The 21,752-nt window shown below is 44.3% G+C and overlaps 1 protein-coding gene across 2 annotated transcripts in view; it reads right to left on the bottom strand.

Moving 5' to 3' along the window:
- Window positions 1–21,338, bottom strand: part of GGA1 (golgi associated, gamma adaptin ear containing, ARF binding protein 1) — a 116,037-nt gene extending 94,699 nt beyond the window's left edge. The window contains exon 1 of one of the 2 annotated variants that reach the window (XM_085601371.1): window positions 21,119–21,338. In XM_085601371.1, the coding sequence (XP_085457497.1) occupies window positions 21,119–21,230 (112 nt within the window). In that variant the 5' untranslated portion in view covers window positions 21,231–21,338. The remainder of the gene's footprint in view (window positions 1–21,118) is intronic. The other variant, XM_085601369.1, reaches the window with a different exon arrangement.
- Window positions 21,339–21,752: the final 414 nt, after the last annotated feature.

Here is a 21,752-nt window from a genome sequence, read left to right as displayed (position 1 = left end):
TTTTAACAATAGTGTCGATTAGAGTTTATAAAAGCGTGTAACAAACAGGAAAAGTGTGGCAAGTACATGCGGGGTAAAAAGTGAAACAGACTGTGCAAAATGAGGCGATTCCCGGGTAGCGTGGGTTAGACTTACGGTTAGTGATGGCGGTTAACAGATCTTCGTGGAGCCGGAAGAACCGTTCCCGTGTACTCCGAAGAGTGTGAATGGTCGTAATCATGTGATGTGACAACACGTGACTAAGTAGAAACGCAAGTTTGGTTAGGAACTACAAGGAGGAAAGACTCGTAGTTCAAAAGAGTGAAGTGAAGGTGATTGCGAATACGCGGGGCTGTTTAAAAGTTTGCGTAAGGCTGTGTGGATACGACAGATAAGAGTTGAATGCGTGGTGACGCAAATTAGTCCGGGACTACAAGGTAAAAAAACGATAGTTCCAATAAGAAAAGTTAGTGAGAGGTAATGTGCAGTTAAAGCAATCTAAGAGAGTTATCAAAGGAACAAATGGCAACTAAACGAATAACATTATAACAAGATGCATGTAGTATCAACAAACTATAAATCCAGCAACAATCAGTTATCATATGTAAAACATGCGTATTTGAAAAATGAAAAATGTTGCAAGGTTAATAAAAAGTTTCAGCATAAAGATTCGATGTGGCACAAGGTTCTAGGATATCCAAACAGGGTGATAGTTCGGTTCTCAAATCTGTGTATAGGATGAAGACCTTAATTACAAAAAACAGCCAAGATCATAGCGTTCGTTAAGACCTTTTGGATGTGTGGAATTGAGCTTGTGAATCCAGAATATTTCCCTTTGCAATAAATATTTGCTGTTGTCTCGTCCTCTAAGATAAGGAATCTGTTCAAGAACGAGGAATCGCAGTTGACAAATGTTATGTTGATGAAAATGAGTTGCAATCGGAGATTTGGCCTGCTGTGTGCGTATGTTGCTTTTATGTTCGTTGATCCTTATACGAATCTTTCTCTCAGTCTTGCCCACATAGACCAGGCCGCATGGGCACTTCAGCATGTAGATAAGGTTCTGGCTGTTACATGTGGCTGTAACTTTGAGTTTGATCGGGTTGCCTTGTGAGGGATGTTGAATGATGGTGCCCTTGATAATGGAATTACAGTTGCCACAGTTAAGGCAGGGTAAAATACCTTTGAAAGTGCTTGTGGTAGATTCATCAGCTTTGGATAGTATTTGTTTGAAATTGCGTGATCTTTGATACGCGAATCTTGGGGGTATTTCAAAGATGTTGTTGAAATCCGCTTCCGTGCTTAACATAGGCCAGTATCTAAGTATGTTTTTTTTTTATATTGAAACTTTGTGTAGAAAATTTGGATACAAATGTCATTCTCTGGTCTGATGTTTTAGACAGTTTGGGTGAAAGTAGCATTTGTCGAGTGGACTTGTCTGACTTCAGAATGGCTTTATCAAGAACTTTTGTTGGATACTTGCGTTGTTCAAACTTAGAAATGCAGGTAAGCTTACTGGATTCAAAAAGATCATTGGTGCTTGAAATCCTTTTTAGTCTCAATAGTTGGGAGTAAGGCAGATGTTCCTTAAGTGATGGTTGGTCGAAGCTGTGAAAATGTAGGAGATTATTTAGATCAGTGGATTTTGTATATACCCGAGTATATACAAAACCCACTGATCGAAATAATAATCTACATTTTCACAGCTTCCACCAACCATCACTTAAGGAACATCTGCCTTACTCCCAATGATCTTTTTGAATCCAGTAAGCTTACCTGCATTTCTAAGTTTGAACAACGCAAGTATCCAACAAAAGTTCTTGATAACGCCATTCTGAAGTCAGACAAGTCCACTCGACAAATGCTACTTCACCCAAACTGTCTAAAACATCAGACCAGAGAATGACATTTGTATCCAAATTTTCTACACAAAGTTTCAATATAAAAAAAAACATACTTAGATACTGGCCTATGTGAAGCACGGAAGCGGATTTCAACAACATCTTTGAAATACCCCCAAGATTCGCGTATCAATGATCACGCAATTTCAAACAAATGCTATCCAAAGCTGATGAATCTACCACAAGCACTTTCAAAGGTACTTTACCCTGCCTTAACTGTGGCAACTGTAATTCCATTATCAAGGGCACCATCATTCAACATCCCTCACAAGGCAACCCGATCAAACTCAAAGTTACAGCCACATGTAACAGCCAGAACCTTATCTACATGCTGAAATGCCCATGCGGCCTGGTCTATGTGGGCAAGACTGAGAGAAAGATTCGTATAAGGATCAACGAACATAAAAGCAACATACGCACACAGCAGGCCAAATCCCGGATTGCAACTCATTTTCATCAACATAACATTTGTCAACTGCGATTCCTCGTTCTTGAACAGATTCCTTATCTTAGAGGACGAGACAACAGCAAATATTTATTGCAAAGGGAAATATTCTGGATTCACAAGCTCAATTCCACACATCCACAAGGTCTTAACGAACGCTATGATCTTGGCTGTTTTTTGTAATTAAGGTCTTCATCCTATACACAGATTTGAGAACCGAACTATCACCCTGTTTGGATATCCTAGAACCTTGTGCCACATCGAATCTTTATGCTGAAACTTTTTATTAACCTTGCAACATTTTTCAAATACGCATGTTTTACATATGATAACTGATTGTTGCTGGATTTATAGTTTGTTGATACTACATGCATCTTGTTATAATGTTATTCGTTTAGTTGCCATTTGTTCCTTTGATAACTCTCTTAGATTCTCATTAACTGCACATTACCTCTCACTAACTTTTCTTATTGGAACTATCGTTTTTTTACCTTGTAGTCCCGGACTAATTTGCATCATCACGCATTCAACTCTTATCTCTTGTATCCACACAGCCTTACGCAAACTTTTAAACAGCCCTGCGTATTCGCAATCACCTTCACTTCACTCTTTTGAACTACAAGTCTTTCCTCCTTGTAGTTCCTAACCAAACTCGCGTTTCTACTTAGTCACATCACATGATTACGACCATTCACACTCTTCGGAGTACACGGGAACGGTTCTTCCGGCTCCACGAAGATCTGTTAACCGCCATCACTAACCGTAAGTCTAACCCACGCTACCCAGGAATCGCCTCATTTTGCACAGTCTGTTTCACTTTTTACCCACGCATGCACTTGCCACACTTTTCCTGTTTGTTACACGCTTTTATAAACTCTAATCGACACTATTGTTAAAACCAAACACACGTTGAGGTGTTTGTCACTACACGATTTATAAGCGGGTCCTTTTGTTAAACCAGTGAGGAGATCAATTTCGTGATCCCCAGAACAACTTGACATTGGGGTATTCGTCTTGTGCACACGATTATTTCACTCGCGATTAACGGTGATTTACCGCGAAAGCACTACTCACGCTCTCTTCAGATATAACTGGCACAATTGCTAGTAACTTCACCCTGAGGTCCTTTGGGCACCTTTTTCTCCCGACTAATTTGGATCTTTGACCATTTTCTTTTATTTAATTTAATTTAAATCTGACAATGCATACCAAGACTGACTCCTGAACTTATCCTTTCAGAGCGTCGCCCCTGAAGAAGGGCTTAATAAGCCCGAAATGCATTGGGCAGTTGGATTAATGATACATCAAACATGAATGAATACAATTCTGTGAAATTACATTGAAGAAATGGGTTTAATAAACCGACTTTACGTTTGAATACCTCGACTCCTTTGGTTTAATCTACTAAAAGAGATCTTCATCTCTGAGACTGAGTGCAACACGAACGACATTTTCCTAACAGGAACGTGCTTACTTTTCATACATTTGAACTCCCCACTCAGGGGGATTTATTCGTTTGCACCGATTATTTGCTTACACCGTTAACCTGAAAAAAACTGAGTGCGCATCTTCTGTTTGAGCCTTTCATGTAATACTGGATGACACAACATAATCTGCCCAAATTACTCCATCCTTACACACAACTCACACACACGTGTGCGAGTGTTTTAAACTATTTCCGGCAGGAGAAAAACCTCTCCATGTTGAGTAAAGTTCTCATGAAATAGCAGTCATAAAACTAAACAAACACACTGAACAAAACAATCACTATGTCCCATACCAAATCAGACATCTGAAGTGGGTTCAGCCACACAAGTTTGGATGATGTCGCTGCCTGTCTTCTGATCCTCCTGGAGTTATCAGAGACTTTTGACACAAATGATCATCACACACTCTTTCAGATACCAATTAGTTACATGTGCCTGTGAATGTGTCCATGAGATGGCTCGGCTCCTTCTTTACTATTCGAAAACAACAGCTAGGTTAGGGAGTTTTAAAGCTGAGAATACTGCTGTGGTCTTTGATGTTTCTCTGAGCTCAAGCATGGCTCAGATCCGCTGTGAATCCTGATGGAGAATTTAGGAGTGACTCCCAGGCACATGATACTTAAGATATATTCGCTACAAGGTACTTACAAACTATAAGACGCGACTGCCCCCGATGTCTTCTCTGGTACCCCAACCCTTGTATGACAGTTTACCCAGAACCTGTGACTCCCCTGAGCTCCCTCCCCCATGTCTGTGTACCACCACCCAGTCCAATTTCCCTACTGCCCCGTGACCTCACTGGAAAGAAGGTTGTCACGTGTCAAGAGAGACAAGCTTTCAAACTTAAATCTGCGCCAGACATCTTCCTGTTCCGTGGCACGGTGCAGCTGGAAAAACTGACATTTTCAGACCGTGACCTGGCAGAATGCCAGAAGACAGACTAAGTGATGTTTTTGTGATAGTCACATTTTCTGCCTCTGGCAAAAATAACACAGGTTTTCTAGTTTTGGCCACAAAGGTTTAATTTTTTACAGCAAATATTGCCAGTTTATGCCCAAAAATCCTGGGGTCTGGTTTATGCTTGGTAATTGTGAGCTGAAGTCTGACATTGCCTTGAATTTATTTATACCCCATAGGCTGTGTGCGCTTTTATAAGAATGTGTAAATAAATTAACAAACAACAAAGCCTATTTTATCTCCTGATTGCACACCATGTTCCTACCACGGGCAGGGAATGTAATAAAAAGTAGGCATTCTACAGATGAAAAGATGGAGGTCTCCAGGTCCTATGCAGATCTTCCTACCTGCATTTGCAACCGGTTTGGTAGGATGTGCAAATAGAAACCTAATTCACTAAAATGAACGGAATAAGATTTGGTCAATCCTACCGAACGGTCATTTTAAGCTGCAACAGGTAAGTACACTTGCTACAGCACAAAATCAAGGCATACACCGCTTGCGATTCAGCTTTAGATACATTGGGTTCAATATCAGCTAAATAAACCCCTTACTGCTTCAGGGATCTATCTGAAGGTGTTAAATATTCTAGAAATAAGATTAAACTTCAAACACAGACTACTGTTCACTTTTTTATAAGATCATTTTTACTCACTTCCACGCTAAGGTTATTTTCTTAATAGTTTTTTAGTTGATTTGTTAAATAAATTAAGGGGTCTCTTTCAAAGACACTTTAATTAGGTCTGGGCTAGACAGTCTCGAAGGGACACGTTATGTTCTGTGGGCTTACAGGTCGCCCATCTCCTACCATTGGCAAAAACTTCAGTGTCATTTTCACTGATGCTATTCGTCATGCCCTCTTCTTGTGTTTGGCCCTCCCACTGCACATAGACCAAGTACATGTCTCCTTACACTGTTCCCGGTTTGCGGAGCAAATTCTTTCTTTGTTTTGAAGCACTCCATAGGAGCATTTGTGTGTTCAGGCCATCTCCCTTGAATCCATACCACTATAATGCATGTACGTGTACATAGACAAAAGCATTTCTTACAAAGTTGTTAAAACATAAACCACACTTGTTTTTTTGCAAGATCCGATTGTACTGAAATGCTTGCTTCGTCGTCTGTCTTGCTATAGCGCAAACACAAGCCAATGGTATTGGAGCGCTTTAAGAGCTCACCATTTACATTACACGACGACACATTCAATTTTGTCGTTGATCCTGTTTTATTTTTCCCCCATCGTTGCTTGCCTATCCCCTCCTGCTTCACTACTTGACTCCTTGTATTTCTATCAGTTATTTATACAGCACAATGTGACCAGAATGGTATCCTGGAGCTAATATTGCTAAAGTCGTTGAGGAAAACAAGAGATAGGAGAAAGGGTGCAGTAACGGAAGTCCAAATGTCTTCCCAATGTTCTTTAGGGAACAGCCAAGTTTTAAGGGCCTTCCTGAACCTGAGCAGGTCAGTCTGGGATCTTACTTGAGATGGTAACTTATTCCATAACTGTGCTGCTTTAACAGTAAAGGCATGTCCTCCTTGGTGCACTTTGCAAAATCTCTGTTCTTTGACAAAATTGAGTGTGGCCGAGGGAAGCAACCTTCCTGGGGTGTTCTTCCTCAGCCTAGATGGCAATAGCTTTGGACCTTTATTTTGCAGAGCTTTGAAAACAATACAGAGTGATTTAAAGATAATCCTATGTTCAATGGCTAGCCAATGAAGATCTCTAGGAGCACCGGAGGTGTTCCGAGGTCTATCTGATGTGAATTTGGCCGTGACTACCTGGACTTGTTCCCATTTCTTTAAAAGGTAGTTAGGGGCTCCCAGAAGGAGGGCATTACAATAGTCCAGCCTACTAAGTACTACGCACCTGGAAATTAGGGATCTTGCTTGGGCAGGTACCGTTTGGTACAGTTTTCTGAGACCCCCTACAAGGGCAAAACAAACCCCAACTACTCCATTTACGTGCTTCTCAAGTGAAAGATTTTCATCTACCATTGCTCCCAGGTTACGGGCCATCATTGAGGCACCAAGAGGGGTTTCAGTGGGCAGACGCCAAAAGTTGGAGGGTACAGATACTGGAATTTTAGTGAGATCAGCAGAGGAGCTTGGTTTTACCTCCATTTAGCTTCAGGGAACTTACACTCATCCAATTAGAAATGTCTAAAATGCAGGCCTGAAAATTACTGATCGAGTCCAACTGATTGCTAAGTGAAATAATCAATTGAGTGTTGTCTGCATAATTGATAACTTTGATCTTGCAGGACTTGATGTGAGAGATTAATGGCTTGATATAGACATTGAACTTAGTGGGGATTCCTGGGGGACGCCATTTTGAATTGTTCTGAAATTAGAGCAAAACGGGGGCATCGCCACAGCCTGACAGCAGTCTTGTAGATATGACTTTAGCCACTTTGCCACAAGACCACCAACACCCACTAAGGATAGTCTAGAGAATAGAGTGTGGTATTTCACTGTGTCAAAGGCTGCTGACGGGTTATGGAGGAAAGTACCACAGAGTGCCGGTCATCTGTCATCCTACACATTTCATCAGTGGCACAGATCAATGCAGTCTCAGTGCCATGGCCAGGTCGAAAGCCAAATTGCTCTTCCCCTAACCTTGAGTGATCGCTCCTTCAAAAACTGGGATAGAATTTTACTGACATGCTGTTCCAGTATCTTTACTGGAAAGGGAAGGAGGGAAATTGGTCTATAGTTGGCCAAGATTGTAGGATCAGCTGAGGCTTTCTTTAATAGCAGCCTGGCTATACCTTTTTCCAGCATTTTGGCACCACATTGGATTCAAAGGACTGGTTACAAAGTCATAACAAAGAGAATGACAATTCGTAATCCCATCTTTTCCACTGCTTCGGGGTAGAGACCAAGGTTCACACAGGAGCTCAACGTTCCTTATATGCCAGGGGAGTCTCCTTCCGCCCAAAGGTTGAAATCCCCTAACAAGAAAAGGTTGGCATGTGTCAACATCATATTGGTTATAGTATCCAGAAAATGGGAGAGGGATGAGCTTTGAGTGTTTGGCGGCCGATAGCATAAGACCAACAGCCACATTCCCATTTTGCCGCTTCAACTAGTACCCTAACATTTCAATTTCAGCTGCTATTTCATCTAAGGGAAAGACAGAAAAATTCCACTTATCCCTATAGAGAATACCAATTCCACCCCCTTTCCTAATGGCTCGAGGTTTATGAAAACTTTTAAATTCATCAGGGCAGGCTCTGTCAAGGCCAACAGCAGACTCTGAGGTGGTCCATCTCTTAGTGATAAACAGAACATCAAACCCCCCCAGAGTCAAGCATTAAACAGACCACACTTCAACAATATTGCTTGTTAGATTAACTTTGGCAACGGTGGAACCTAAAAAAGGCCGCCTACTGATATGCAGCAGTTTGTTGCGGTGTAGCTGATCCTATTGTGGTGGGATGAATTACCACTGGGAGCGTGGCTAGCGCGGATAGGCTTGCCTTTGGTGTGTCTACTAAGCAGTCGCGCCTGCTTGAAAGATTGACAGTGCACAGCGCCACCTGAGGCTTACCACCATGTGTGCACGCGTCCAATAAGTGTCCCCTCCTGTTTACTCCAGCTGTTCCCAATTCTCAGATTTGAAGTCTAATATGGCACCCCACTAGACTCGCGCCGGGACACTCTCGAGTAGCTGTGTGCACAATAAATTTATTTAACATAACATAACAAAGCGTTCACATTTCTGTCACAGGCCTGGCCTTGGCCTGTAGAGACCGTCGAACACCTAATATATTATGAGGCCCACCTCCTGCTCTTCTCAGGGACTACCTGCATTACCAGGGCTTTCCCTGCAGTCCGTGCTGGGTAAAGGGCCTGTGTTATGGGGCTTGCATTCCGTGTAACAAAAGGAAAGCAAGTACTTCCGGGCCTTCTGTGCACCACACGGGCCTGGTACTTCTTCATGTCATACCCTGCATTCCATGGTGCTAATATAAATAAATGCAGTCTGCCCTCCCCCACCCTCATTCCTTACTGGCTGGGGCATCCCGTGCAGTCCTTGTGGCACAGAGGACTTTCGAACTGCATGTGGTTTCCTTTTTCGTTGTAGGTAGCACAAGGGACCTACTACCTGCCTCAGGCATTGCATACATCCCAGTTGATGCAAGGGACCTGCTTACTACCCACGGCTCCCATGCATTCTGAGTAACTACTGTCTGGGAATTCCGTGCGTACCATGTAACACAAGGGGCATACCTACAGGTGAAGACACATACAGGGGCCCCAAATATTGTCTGGGGTCTTCTCCTGCACTAAGTGTTCTTACTACAAGGAACCTACGTACTTTGCAAGACTACACTAACATTCCAGTGAGCCTCTACTATACTTTTCACTCAAAGGGCCTAAATACGGTCCCGTGCTTCCTTGCATTACAAGTAGCACGAGAAACAACGTTCAAAGGGGGCACCCTACCTCCCTGAAACTAAAGCCGCCATTCCCAGCCAAAGGCATCCTTTTGCGTTCCCAGTAACACAATGGGCGTATATGGTGCCTGGGCTCTTCGCCTACACTTCCTCTAACACAGGGAGTCGACTCGTAATACTGCACAACATTCTAGGAAATACAAGGGACAGCTACCACCAAGGGCTTCTTACATTTCAGGTTTTGCAACGGGCCATCTACAAACTGACACTTCCATACATTCCAAGTAACACAAGGGGCCATCTACCACCTGCGACTTTCAAACAGCAGATCTTTCTATTTCTGGGCGACGTTCTTTGCAGTCCCTTCCTATGAGTCTCGGTTGAGGCTTGCGGGCAGGAGTGAGCGATAGATTGTAAAATAAAACAAGCATTGAAAATGCAATAGGTCTTGCCTTTGATAAAGTTAAAGCCATGCTTTGCTAATAGTATTGTATAGCAAAGCAAATCGCTTTAACTTAAATTAAGGCAAGACCTATTGCATTTTTAACGCTTGTTTTTTTTTTGCACTACCCAATGATACTGGAGTGCTTGTTCCATTCTCCGTCTTGCCATAGTGCTAACACCACCTGATGGTATTGGAGAGCTTGAAGTGCTCACTAGTTGCATTACACAAGGAAACATTCGCTGTTGTAGGCAGGGGAAAGCATAAGTGGTTTGGCCAGAATCACAAATTGTTCAGCCAACCCCGAGATTCAAACCTGGTTCCCCAGTTCCTCTGTGGGCAGCTCTGACCGCTATGCTACATCCTCGTTTCACTTCAAAGCTCCTCAACTGTTTCTCACTATCACTTCCACATTTGTTCAGCAAGACCCTGTCAACACCGAACAAGCATTGGCAAAGCCAATATATCTCGGCCATGCCCGTTCTATTGGCCGTGTCAATGTGAATGTCTTTTAGCCATGTTGTATAGCGGCACATCTGCTGTACAGCATGGCTGAAAGTCACTGAAGAAAGGGTTATGATGCGGCTAGTGGAGGCCACGTCATAGTGTTTTTTCGTGTTAGGAGAGTCAGGACAATAAACTCAACATGGGGGGGTGGGGGGGGGGGCAGGAGACTCAGCGTTGGCTCAACATCCTGTGATTCTGGACTTTCCGTAACTTTCAGCCATGCTGAACAGCAGATGTGCTGCTAGACAAAATGGCTAAAAGACATTCACATTGACAAGGTGAATAGCTTGGGCATTGTTGAGACCTATTGGCTTTGCCAATGCTGGTTTAGGGTTGTTTTTAGAGTAAAAAGTGGTTGGTAGAAGTTTATCCACTTACAATGGCTATTGAGCGCTAATGCTTCCAAATACTTTGCGATTTTGATTTCCTATTTACTGAGGTTTCATGGAGAGTTTGCGGTCTAGGATGATGCTGAGGTTGCAGGCATGGCCTTACGGCATGGGGGTAGGTCCAAGTTCCGATGGCCACCAGGAGTAATTCCAGTGGGTGGTGGGTTTGCCGAAGATAAAAACTTCTGTCTTGTCTGTGTTAAGTTTTAGGCAGTTGTCCTTCATCCATGCTGAGATGTATTTCATGCAGTTGTGGAAGTTGGTCTTCGTTGCGGTGGGGTCGGTGGAGCGATAGGACGAACTGTGTGTCATAGGAGATGATGTTGATGTGCTATCTGAAGATGTCTGCGAGTGGTGTCATGTAGACGCTGAAGAGTGTTGGGCTGAGGGATGAGCCTTGGGGGAACACTGCAGATGTTGTGCTAGGCTTGCGATGTGAAGGGAGGGAGGTGGGCTTTTTGGGTGCGTCCTGTGAGAAAGGATGCCATCCATCTCAGTGCATCGTCTGTTATACAAATCTGGTGTAGGCGATCAATGAGTGTGTGGTGGGAGACTGTGTCGAAGGCGGTGGAGAAGTAGAGCAGAATTAGGGCAGCAGATTCTCTTCTGTGAGTAGGGTGCGGATGTTGTCTGCTGCGGCAATCAGAGCGGTTTTGGTGCTATGATTTAGTTCTGAATCCTGATTAGGAGGGGTCTAGCAAGTTGTTTCTTTCCAGGCGTTCGGTGAGTTGTAGGTTGATGGCCGCCTTCTGTAGGCGGGGAGCTAGAGTAGAGAGATAAGGTGGTAGCTCTGAAGTTTGTTGGGGTCTGCCAAGGGTTTCTTGAGGAGGGGTGTGATCTCTGCGTGTTTAAAGGTGCTGGGAAAGGTGGTTGTGGTTAGCGAGACGTTGATTATGGTGGTGAGTTGGCGGCTGATCTCACCTCTCCTGAGATTGAAATGTCAGTGGGGGCAGGGGTCGATTGGTGCTCCTGAGTGGATGGAGTTCACAAGGGTGGTTATATTCGGTGCACTGAGATGTTTCCATACACTGAGCGGATTGTCAGACGTGGTGGTCAATCAGAGGCTGCGGAGGTTGGAGGGTCAAGGTTCGAAGTTCTTATAGATGGTTGCTATTTTCTTGTGGAAATGGTCAGCGAGGGCGTCGCAGAGTTCGAGAGTTCGAGAGAGAGAGTTCGAGAGAGTTCGAGAGAGAGAGAGAGAGTTCGAGAGTTCGAGAGTTCGAGAGAGAGAGAGAGAGAGAGAGAGAGAGAGAGAGAGAGAGAGAGAGAGAGAGAGAGAGAGAGAGAGAGAGAGAGAGAGAGAGAGAGAGAGAGAGAGAGAGAGAGAGAGAGAGAGAGAGAGAGAGAGAGTGAGTGTGAGAGAGAGAGAGAGAGAGAGAGAGAGAGAGAGAGAGAGAGAGAGAGAGAGAGAGAGAGAACACACTTCTTGGTCTCGGAGCGCAGTGTTGCTCGTATGTGCATTATGTTGTACATTGGGAGATGAGGTGCGGGATGCTAAAGGCAGTGGTGCACAAATATGCATTGTTGTACATTGGGAAGTATTATGAAGTTCTTACTATTGGCTTTGACATGCTCTCATGCCATCTTGAATTCTTACAGGCAGGCCCCCAGATTACTTAAGTTATTTAGGCCATTCATGCTAAAGGTTGTTTTATTCTTGGAGTTTGTTTTCTGTACTTTCGTAAGCTTCCTTTCGATAAAGGCTGGAACACATGAGAGCGCAGAAAGAACATGAGAACTCTTTTGCCTTTGGAATGCTTGCATGGAGAATGGCCAACTACAATAGGTTTCCTTGGCGCAGAGGAGGGTGTCTCAGAAACGTTTAGTAGTGCTTTGAGATTATAAAGCTGGGGTTTGTTGACTTGGACCTGGGATTTGTTCTGGAATCTGAATGGGGACGGACACGTCTACTTCAGTACAGCGGCAGTTTGCTGAGTTTCTTGACCCCGGCTCTGAATCCCCCAGTTTGCAGCCGGTGACGTGTTTTATTTTTTTTAACATTTTATCGTATTTAGCACAAAATCTGCGGAACATTCCACATATAGATTAGGATACGCTGAAAACTTCTCATTGGGCATTACAGTGTACAGTGATAGACAGATTACACATTCGTAATTACTACATCTCATCGTCTGATTCATGGTCTATGATTGGGGGATGGGGTATAACCTCCATATACATTCCATTTCCTCCACACTTTCCCCCATTTCCTGGGACATCCCCTATGGACATACGTAGCTTTCTCAGCAAACATGATCATATCCATGTCGTTACACCAGCCTGTCAAAGTTGGGGCCCGTGTTGCTCCCCAGTACCGAGCTATGTTTCGTTTTGCTACCATCATCCCCGTTATTGCCCATTGTCTGTCCACATGGTTGAGGGCTGTAGGCTCCCATATGCTCAGTAGGCAGCACTTGGGAGAGAGAGGAACTATGCTTCCACTGACTTCAGTGATGATATCCATTACTGCTTTCCAATACGATGTGATCCCCGGGCACTCCCAAAAAGTGTGATAGAATGTAGCCACCTCTGCACAGTTACATAAGCTATTCTGGTCCGAGGCCCTACCAATCTTATGTAGAGTCACTCTTGTATAGTAGGTCCTATGTAATATTTTTAGTTGTACGAGTCGTAATTTGGAGGCGATCGCTACCTCCCGTGGTGGTGCTATGGCGTCCTGCCAGTCCGAGTCATCTATGTCCCGACTTCCGCCTGTCAAGTCGCTCGTAGTCGTGTCTGGTTATGGATTAGTTTCCGGTACGTGAGGGAAATTGCTTTTTTATGCAAAAAGTCGATCAGGAGTTGGTCTTCTAAGGGGGATGATTCAGGGAGCGTGTATGTAGCTGGAAGTGATGTTTCTAGTGCGTGTTTCACCTGCAAGTATCGAAACCGCTCCCCAGAGGCCATCTCGTAGTGTACCTGCAGGTAAGTAGAGGTGACTACCTTGCCCCCCTTCCATAGGTCCCCTATCCTGGAAATTCCTATCAAGTCCCATATCTGAAACCCTTTACTGTTTCTCAGGGTACCCAGTCTACCAGTGTCTCACAGTGGGGTGTGCTGCGTAAGCTTATCGGCCCATCCGAGGTGTCGTGTCGCTGCGTGCCAGACATGAAGCGTGTGTGCAGTCGGCCCAGGAATCCCCTTCGTTTTCCTCTTATTATAGCGTCCTGTTCATTCCTCCAGGTCTCAAGGCCCCCTTGTCTAAGCGAAACGCTGGGTCTGTATCTGGCACATGGAGCCATTGATTGACTGTCGTCAGTTGCGAGGCCCAATAGTATGCCCGGATATCAGGCAGAGCAATGCCGCCGTCGTACCAGCTCCTAACGAGTTTACACATGGCTATCCTCGCAGGTTTATTGTCCCAGAGGAGATTGATAACTTCGGAGTTGATTGCATTGAAATAGGAGTCGGGCACACAATATGGCATGTTGTGAAGGGCATATAAGAATCAAGGCAAAGCCATCATTTAAAAAAGATTCGCATTACCCAGTAGGGTGAGCGGCAGCGTCTTCCAGTGTCTAATACCACGTCTCAGTCTGTGCAGCGATGGTTGGAGATTGAGCGTCCGGAACTCGTCGGGGTCTGACGTCACATGTATTCCAAGGTACTTAAAGCTATCCGTTACCATCCTGACCATACAACCCCGGGGCAGTTTAAGAGGTGGGCCATACAAGACGTAAAGAACCGATTTTCCCAGTTATTCATGTATCCCGACACCGATCCAAACTCCCAGCTGATATCAAGTAGTACATTGAGAGACCACGCTGGAGAAGCTATATATATCAGAACATCATCTGCGTAGAGGGATATCCGGTCCTCCCATCCCTCCCGCCATCTTAAGCCACGGATGGCTGGGTCTCGTCTAACCCACGCAGCCAGGCGCTCCAGAACCAGCGCAAACAGGAGGGGCGACAGTGGGCAGCCCTGTCTCGTCCCTCCTCCCAGCGTAAATTCCGTTGATATGTGTCCGTTTGCTACCACATGTGCGAGAGGGTTCACGTATAGGAGACGTACCCAGGAACAGAATCTAGGCCCAAACCCCAAGTGTTGGAGGACTGCGGACAGGAATGCCCACTCCACAGAGTCAAACGCCATCTTCGCGTCAAGAGATAGGAGTGCTCCATCCTGCATGATTGTATGTTTCCGGCCCAGAACGCTGTGGAGGCGGCGGAGATTCAAGGCAGTGTTCCTGCCTGGCATAAACACTGACTGGTCCGGGTGGATCAATTTAGTGAGATATGGAGTTAGTCTAACTGCCAGCGCTTTGGCCAAAATCACGTGTTTTATTTTTGATTATTGACATTGTGATGTGTGAGTGTTTGTGTGCACATCCAAGTCTTCAGTGGTTCTAATCGTCTGATGTATTTAGTGTATTTATCTTTGTGATTTCTAGCAGCGGACGTCCATATTATTATCTGCTTGTATTTCATTCCATATTATGACAGTTGCATTTGCCTACTTTTAAGTCTGATATTATTACTTGCACACACATATATTTCTCTATATACATTTGAATGTTGTTCATTTGACATCTGGGAAAGCCTTTCTGTTAGAGTGTTGCATGAATAAAACCCCATGCCTTATTATAAGAGTAAAATCCCTTTCCTGGTGGTGTTTTATTTTTATTGCTTCATCTTGTTTGAGCCTCCGTGTGGGAAGGAGATATTTTCTATTATTTGGGAGGGCAAAGCAATACAGATGGGCAGGAGCACTCTCTGACGATTGGGAAGAGTTCCTTGGTTTGGTTGGCGCTGGTGTTGAAACGGTGGGTCAGGGCCTCTTTTTTTTTTGCCGCTTTGATCTGTCGATGGTAGTTGCTGAGGGCTGATTTAAAGGTGGGCTTCTTGGTGTGGAAGGGTTAGAGCAATTACGTAGCAAAGAAAGGGCAGAATATACGACCTAGAAAGACAAATTATAATGCATATTCAATGACACATTTATCTAGCTATTTTTACATTTTGATCATTGATAGAAAGCGGATCTCTATGCTATAGGAAAGCAGTGATACAAAGTCAGCAGATTCTAATCAGATTCTCAACCACAAATAATTATTGAATCTGCATGGAAGGAAAGGAACACCAGTTCAGTACTTTTTACCTCCGGGAGTAAAGTTGCTTGGCCCAGATTCATCTTTTTTTTTTTAAATCCACTCTTCTAAATTTTATTCCTAAATTTGGAGTAAATTGAAGATTTTTTTTATATTTTCAATTCTCAAGAAGGTTCAGGAACAGAAACGTTAAAGCTGTGCAAGTCACAGCTTTCCAGGATTACTCGTATGCTATATTAAGTGTACCATGTGCACAGTTTATGCATGCATAAACAATTAGAAAAAGTAAAATTGCATATTTTCTTTCATCGCTGGGAATATATTTTCTCCCTGGAGAAACCCTTCCTCATGCGCCCCTACAAATTATGGAGGTTTTCCCTTCTCGTCCCCAGTTTGGATGGGAACACAGTCCTGCCCCGAGGTGTAAATCTCAAACAGTATCCACGGGGAATGTGCCTTACTAAAATGATTGACTACCCACAAACTTACAAGTGTGTGACAGCTTATCTAGTTTCAATATATTCACGAGCAGAATGCCTACTCGCCACCAAAGTGAGGTCTACTAGCAAGTAAAAGTACTCCATACCAGTGTAAACATTTGGAAGTAAAGACAGGTTGGGAAAATTAAAAATTAGCAAATTTTAAAATCAAGCCAACTGCACACCTATGTTCTACAAGGGTACTCAAATGGCTCATTGAAATGGTCCTTGTGCAAAACATATAGTGTACAATGCTGCACTCAGCGGAAAACAAGCATATGTGTATGCACTTCTTGTGACTCTTGGTCTGTGATCCAAGTTAAGTTTTAGAAACATCAGTTTTTGATTTACCAGGTACAGCCTATTCACACACCTATTTCCATTAAATTAAGAAATACTACTGAAAACAATACTGTCCATATCTTAAGCATTATGTATATGTCTTTCTATGAAGCAACATGCTGGACATTGAACTAAACTCAAAATGACTGATGTTTCGAGAAAAGGTCTTTCAAATAGCAGGTGCTTTGGAAACACTAAACATGATTTGTACAACTAGTTAAAAATATTTCAATGAGAAGGAAAGAACCACTATCTTAACCATATTTGTAAGGATTTTGCTTCCTGCTGCAGACAAAAACCCTTCCCACTTTACATCAATTGGGAACATTAACGTCTGACTAAAACGTTCACAACTAAACACCTGAAGGCAGCAATCAACTACTGAAAGGTGAGCTGTAAACTTCTAGGCAGTCCCTGGTACAAAATTTTTAATACAATTTGGGGAAGAAATATTTTTAGCTAAAATGTGCAACTCAAGCAGGAGATAGAGGATTAATAGTCAAGTTCGACAAAACCATAATTATGTGGAATACACTGCAGCATCATGTATTTCCATGTAATTCCTAATGTCCACTGGGCTAAGTGAGAATTTGGCAGAATAATAAAAAGGTAACTGAGGATACATTTTCTTTGTGATCAATGGTAGGAATCTAGCGATAGTGGCAAGGTTAAAGGGCAATACTAGAGTCACACTGATGTAGCATGCACAACCTAGAAAGCAAGGAACATTTGAACCTATGATTGCTCAAAGGCTATACAAAGCTGGGAGCTGCTGTCTGAAGTGAAACACAGAAGACATCACTGTCTTGTACAATCCAACATCTGTGCTTTTCTGCAGGCACAAGCAGCCTGTGCCTTAAATATTTACAATTTTGTCTAATGTCTTCCCTGAACCTCACTCATACCTTAAAACCTACCATCAGCACCAAACTCTCTTCTGCAGTTATCACTCCCTGTCATGTCCGACAATAAAAAAAACTGAGCGCCCTGGTTCTGTTAGATCTATCAGTGGCGTTCGACACGGTCAATCATGCTTAGCTCCTGGCCCATATCACCGACCTGGGCATCTGCGGGTTGGCACACCAGTGGCTCAAGTCCTTCATGTCAGGACGGTCCCAGAGAGTCCAGTTGGGTGAGCAGGTGTCGGACAGAGGCACCCTCACGTGTGGCGTCCCCCAGGGCTCAGCACTGTCCCCGCTCCTCTTCAACATATATCTCTAGCCATTGGTAGCTGCCCAGGGGCGCTTGGACTGCCAAGTTTTTAAGTACGCGGACGATACACAACTTATCCTCCAGATTGACAACTCCCCTTAGGCCCACTTTCGGGTGCCAAACATCCTCAGATATACAGTGAATTAGATGACAGTTAATTCATTAAAAGTCAACCCTGACAAAACAGAGGTCCTTTTCATACCCTCGAAGATCAATCCCTGGAGTGATCTTTTCTGGCCCCAAGAGCTCGGCACCACCCCCACGCCAGCAACGGTCATAAAAAGTTTGGGCATCAAGATTGATGCCAATCTTTCCATGGCCAATCAAGTTGCGACCGTGGTTGGAACCTGCACAGGCCTGCTGAGACAGCTGCAGAAACTCGCCCCCTCCTCTTAACTGCAGCGCTACAGAGGATTGTGCGGCTACAATCGTGTCCAGACTGGACTATGGGAATGCCTTATACATTGGCCTCCCTGAGAAGCTCATCAACAAATTACAGGTGACTTTGAACGATGCAGCTAGGCTGATCTTCAGGCTTTCCAGAAGGACTCATGCAACCCCTCTGCTGCGCAAGCTACACTGGCTCCCGATTTAGCAGCGAGTAAAGTTTAAGGGCCTCTGCATTGCCCACAAGGCCATCCACGGCCAGGCCCCAGTTTACATTAAGGATCGCCTTGGGAACTATATGCCGGGCCGTACACTACGGTTATCCGAGGCCTGCCTCTTGGCTGTCCCACGGTTTAAAACAGTTTCAAAGGGTGGCAGAGCTCTCTCTGTCCTGCTCGCGCAACTCTGGAATCAACAGTCTGATTGCCTCCGCAAGGAACCCTCACTCCTTCCCATAAGGAAACGTCTCAAAACGCTCCTGTTCAGAGAGGCTTTGGACATAGTCTAATCATCTGCCACGTGTGTTCTGGTGACTGACGGTGGTCTTGGCCACTCTCTCTAAGCGCTAAGAGACCTGCTGGTGATTATGCGCTATACATAACATAACAATACTAGGTTCTTCTATTGGCCTCTGGTCTTGTTTCTCTATTGAATGTACCTACAGCCATTATAGGAATATAATGTGCAGCATATCTAAAAAATATAATCAGTCGCAAAGGACCGCACTGTCTTCTGATCATATAGCACATTTGAATTGTACATAAATCCTTCCATGGCTGTGCACCACGCTACTTCTCTCAAAATGTTCATCCATACCACATCCCTGGTGTCTAAGAAAGGCCTCCATGAACCTCTTGCACAAATGTTTCAAAGGAAAAAACCCAACATATTAAAAAAAACTCAAACCCCGGAATCTCCTGAACTCCCATGTTGGGAGTTAAAGGGAGATTTTTAGGTTCAGAAAAAAATGGCAGCCCACCACCGAGCTCAAGGTCTGATGATACTGAGCATGACAAGTCTCCTTATTCACCACATAAAAGAATTGGTCAGATGCCTTAGATAGATTCTTGCCAAGTGGGACAATGCATTTCCAGCTAACCTACATTTGTCAAATTGCACACCATGCTACCACTTTACAACTTTATGATCACTCATAAACAACTGGCCCATATCATCAATGACTACCTTTCATTTTGTGAAATTCTAGAAATCCACAAATATGCCACTTCTAGTAATAATGTGCCATTTGTAGGGGGTGGGGGTGTACTGCAAACGCATAGGAACAAAAAAACGTGAGTGGCTGTGGTGCTTTGTTTTTTGCACTGATATTTTGGGACGAAATAACTTCTCACACTAAAATTTGGCAATAGGGCTCATTTTGTGCTAAAATATCGCACTAAATGACATATTTCAGTTTCGTGTAATTGGCCGAAATATTGCATAAGCACACGAAAGCAAATCATGCAAATTTGTACCTTTATTTCCTAAAGCTCATAGGCAATTTTTGGGGGGTATGTAGCTCTTGAGCAAACCTCTTAAACATGACACATTACATTTCTGATGTTAAACTGTGCAAAAAAATCAATGTGTGCTGGCTGTGTGAACATGGGCTGCAGGACGTGATGTGGGCATGGTGGGGCGCTCCTCCGGGGACTGTCCACGTGGGTGGGCGCCGGTTGGGAGGATACGCTGCCTGGTCTGCCTGGGCGCTGCTACACTTAAGGCGGCATGGGCTTCGGCGTAATTAAAGTAGCAGTACGCAAGGCTTAGAAGCCAAGAGGGCGCTCCTGATCTATGCATCATACAGGGAACATGTCACTCTTCGGGTGCGGTTGCCGTCCTTTGCGCCTGTTGTTGACCAGCGGCACACCTGCGATTGTCTGTTCTCGTTCTTACGCTCTATGGCTACTGCTGGGTATGGAGCTTCGGGGGCGGGGGACTTTGTACATGTTGGGACTGCATCTGAACCTGTACCTCGGACATGGCATGACCCCTTGATCTTTTGGGTCTTCGCCCTTTGATATTGGAGTGTGGTGGCTGCCGGCCCCTGAGGTTGTAGGCGAATAAGCTGTGTACTGCTACAGGAGTGACCCTTCAAACTTAATAAAAAGTTGTTTTATAAAAAATAAAAAAAAATAAAAAAAAAAATCAATAAAAAAAAAAAAAAATCAACAATAACCGCTTGATAAGTAGAGAGTGGGATAATATGTTTGCAATATAACCAGTACCAGCACCACATAAAACATAAGAGCAGGATACGAGAGACAGATGAGAATGAGTGACATCACTAGGGCATCAAATGGTGCACTACTCTAGGGGGCACTGACGCCAAATACACTAGAAAGGAGCCGGAGACATCACAAACAGGGCTACGACATGTCAGAGAGGAAGCAACAAATAGTGGCCGCAGACCTCAACAAAGGGTATTGATATTAGGTCCAAGATGGGCAGGGGAGGAGGCATCATCAAAGAGAGAGGAAACCGCACCATCACCGAAAGCTTTGGCCATGTGTGACAGAATGATGAAGTTACCGCCATTACTAAGGAGATAACAGACTGCTGTCTTTTCCAGCGGATGAGTGGCAATGATATCACAAAAGGAGCATCACCACGAACGCCAGGGTGAGGGGGCAGAGTCATCACAACAAATGCCAGTGATCTCCATATATGGGGGAAATGGCAACGAGAAAGGTTAAGGCAGCGAAATCACCAAGGGAAGAGACAGTTACGCCACAAAAATAACCAGCGAAATGAACAGAAAGGGGGAGAAGTACACCCTAGAAGGGACCAGTGTCATCTACAAGGGAGGGCTCAGGTCACAAAGCGGAGAGGGGGCAGCGACGTCACCAAGAATGACTCAAGCAGAATGCAGCTATTGAGAATAGTAAGAACGGCAACTAACATTTTCAAACGAAGTTTCCGCAGTGGCAAGGGAGCAATGACATCACGACACAGAGAAGTGCCAGAGCAACACCTACAGAGTCAGTGACATCACGTGAAGGGGCCATCAGCAAAGGTGTCACAGACATCTCCAAAAGTGATGTCTCCTATTCTGACATCACTTCCGGGTGCTAGTGACGGCAGCACACCCCACCCGTGACGTCATCATGGACCCGGAAGTTCCCACTCTCCCACACTCACTGATCCGCGACTCCAAACTCTCCTCCTCCATCTCTCGGGATCCCCTAGCCGCCACCGCCGCAGACAGTACAGTGAAACAGTCAGATCCCGCGAGACTTCCGGATCCTTCCATTCGAGTCTCGCGTCATCTTACTAGTAACGCGATAGACATAAAAACAGGCCTGCCTCTTCTTTGCAAGGCCATCTTATAACCTCTCTCCTTCCCACCTCATTCGGAACTGTATATAGTTAAAAGATGGCCGACTTGGGAGAGCAAATCCTCCCATTCCAGGATGTCCGTCTTTGAATTGTCTGGGTATGCAGACGCCATATTACAAAAGGAGTGGATCTATATTGAGAGTTGCTTACTACACAAGCATATGATTAGGCGGTATTTATGTATTTATTTATGCATTTTTAATAAGCGCGGACTTTACCCGAAGGTGTCAGAGCGCTGTACAATAGAACCAGTTACGTTACATGAGAGAAATGTTACAAAATAGAACGTACAAAAATAGCAGGACACAGAATCAAACACAGCAGGCAAGATGACCACAGTATCAAACACAGCAAGCAAGGAATGTACAAAAAATAAATAAATATAACAAATTTACAATTACTAACGAACTTCCTGGCGGTGTCTGAGAATGAAGGA

Source organism: Triturus cristatus, chromosome 4_2 (assembly GCF_964204655.1).
Source record: "Triturus cristatus chromosome 4_2, aTriCri1.1, whole genome shotgun sequence".
Lineage (NCBI taxonomy): Eukaryota > Metazoa > Chordata > Amphibia > Caudata > Salamandridae > Triturus > Triturus cristatus.
Note: the sequence above shows the minus strand (reverse complement) of the source record. Positions and strands in the feature narration are given on the sequence as shown.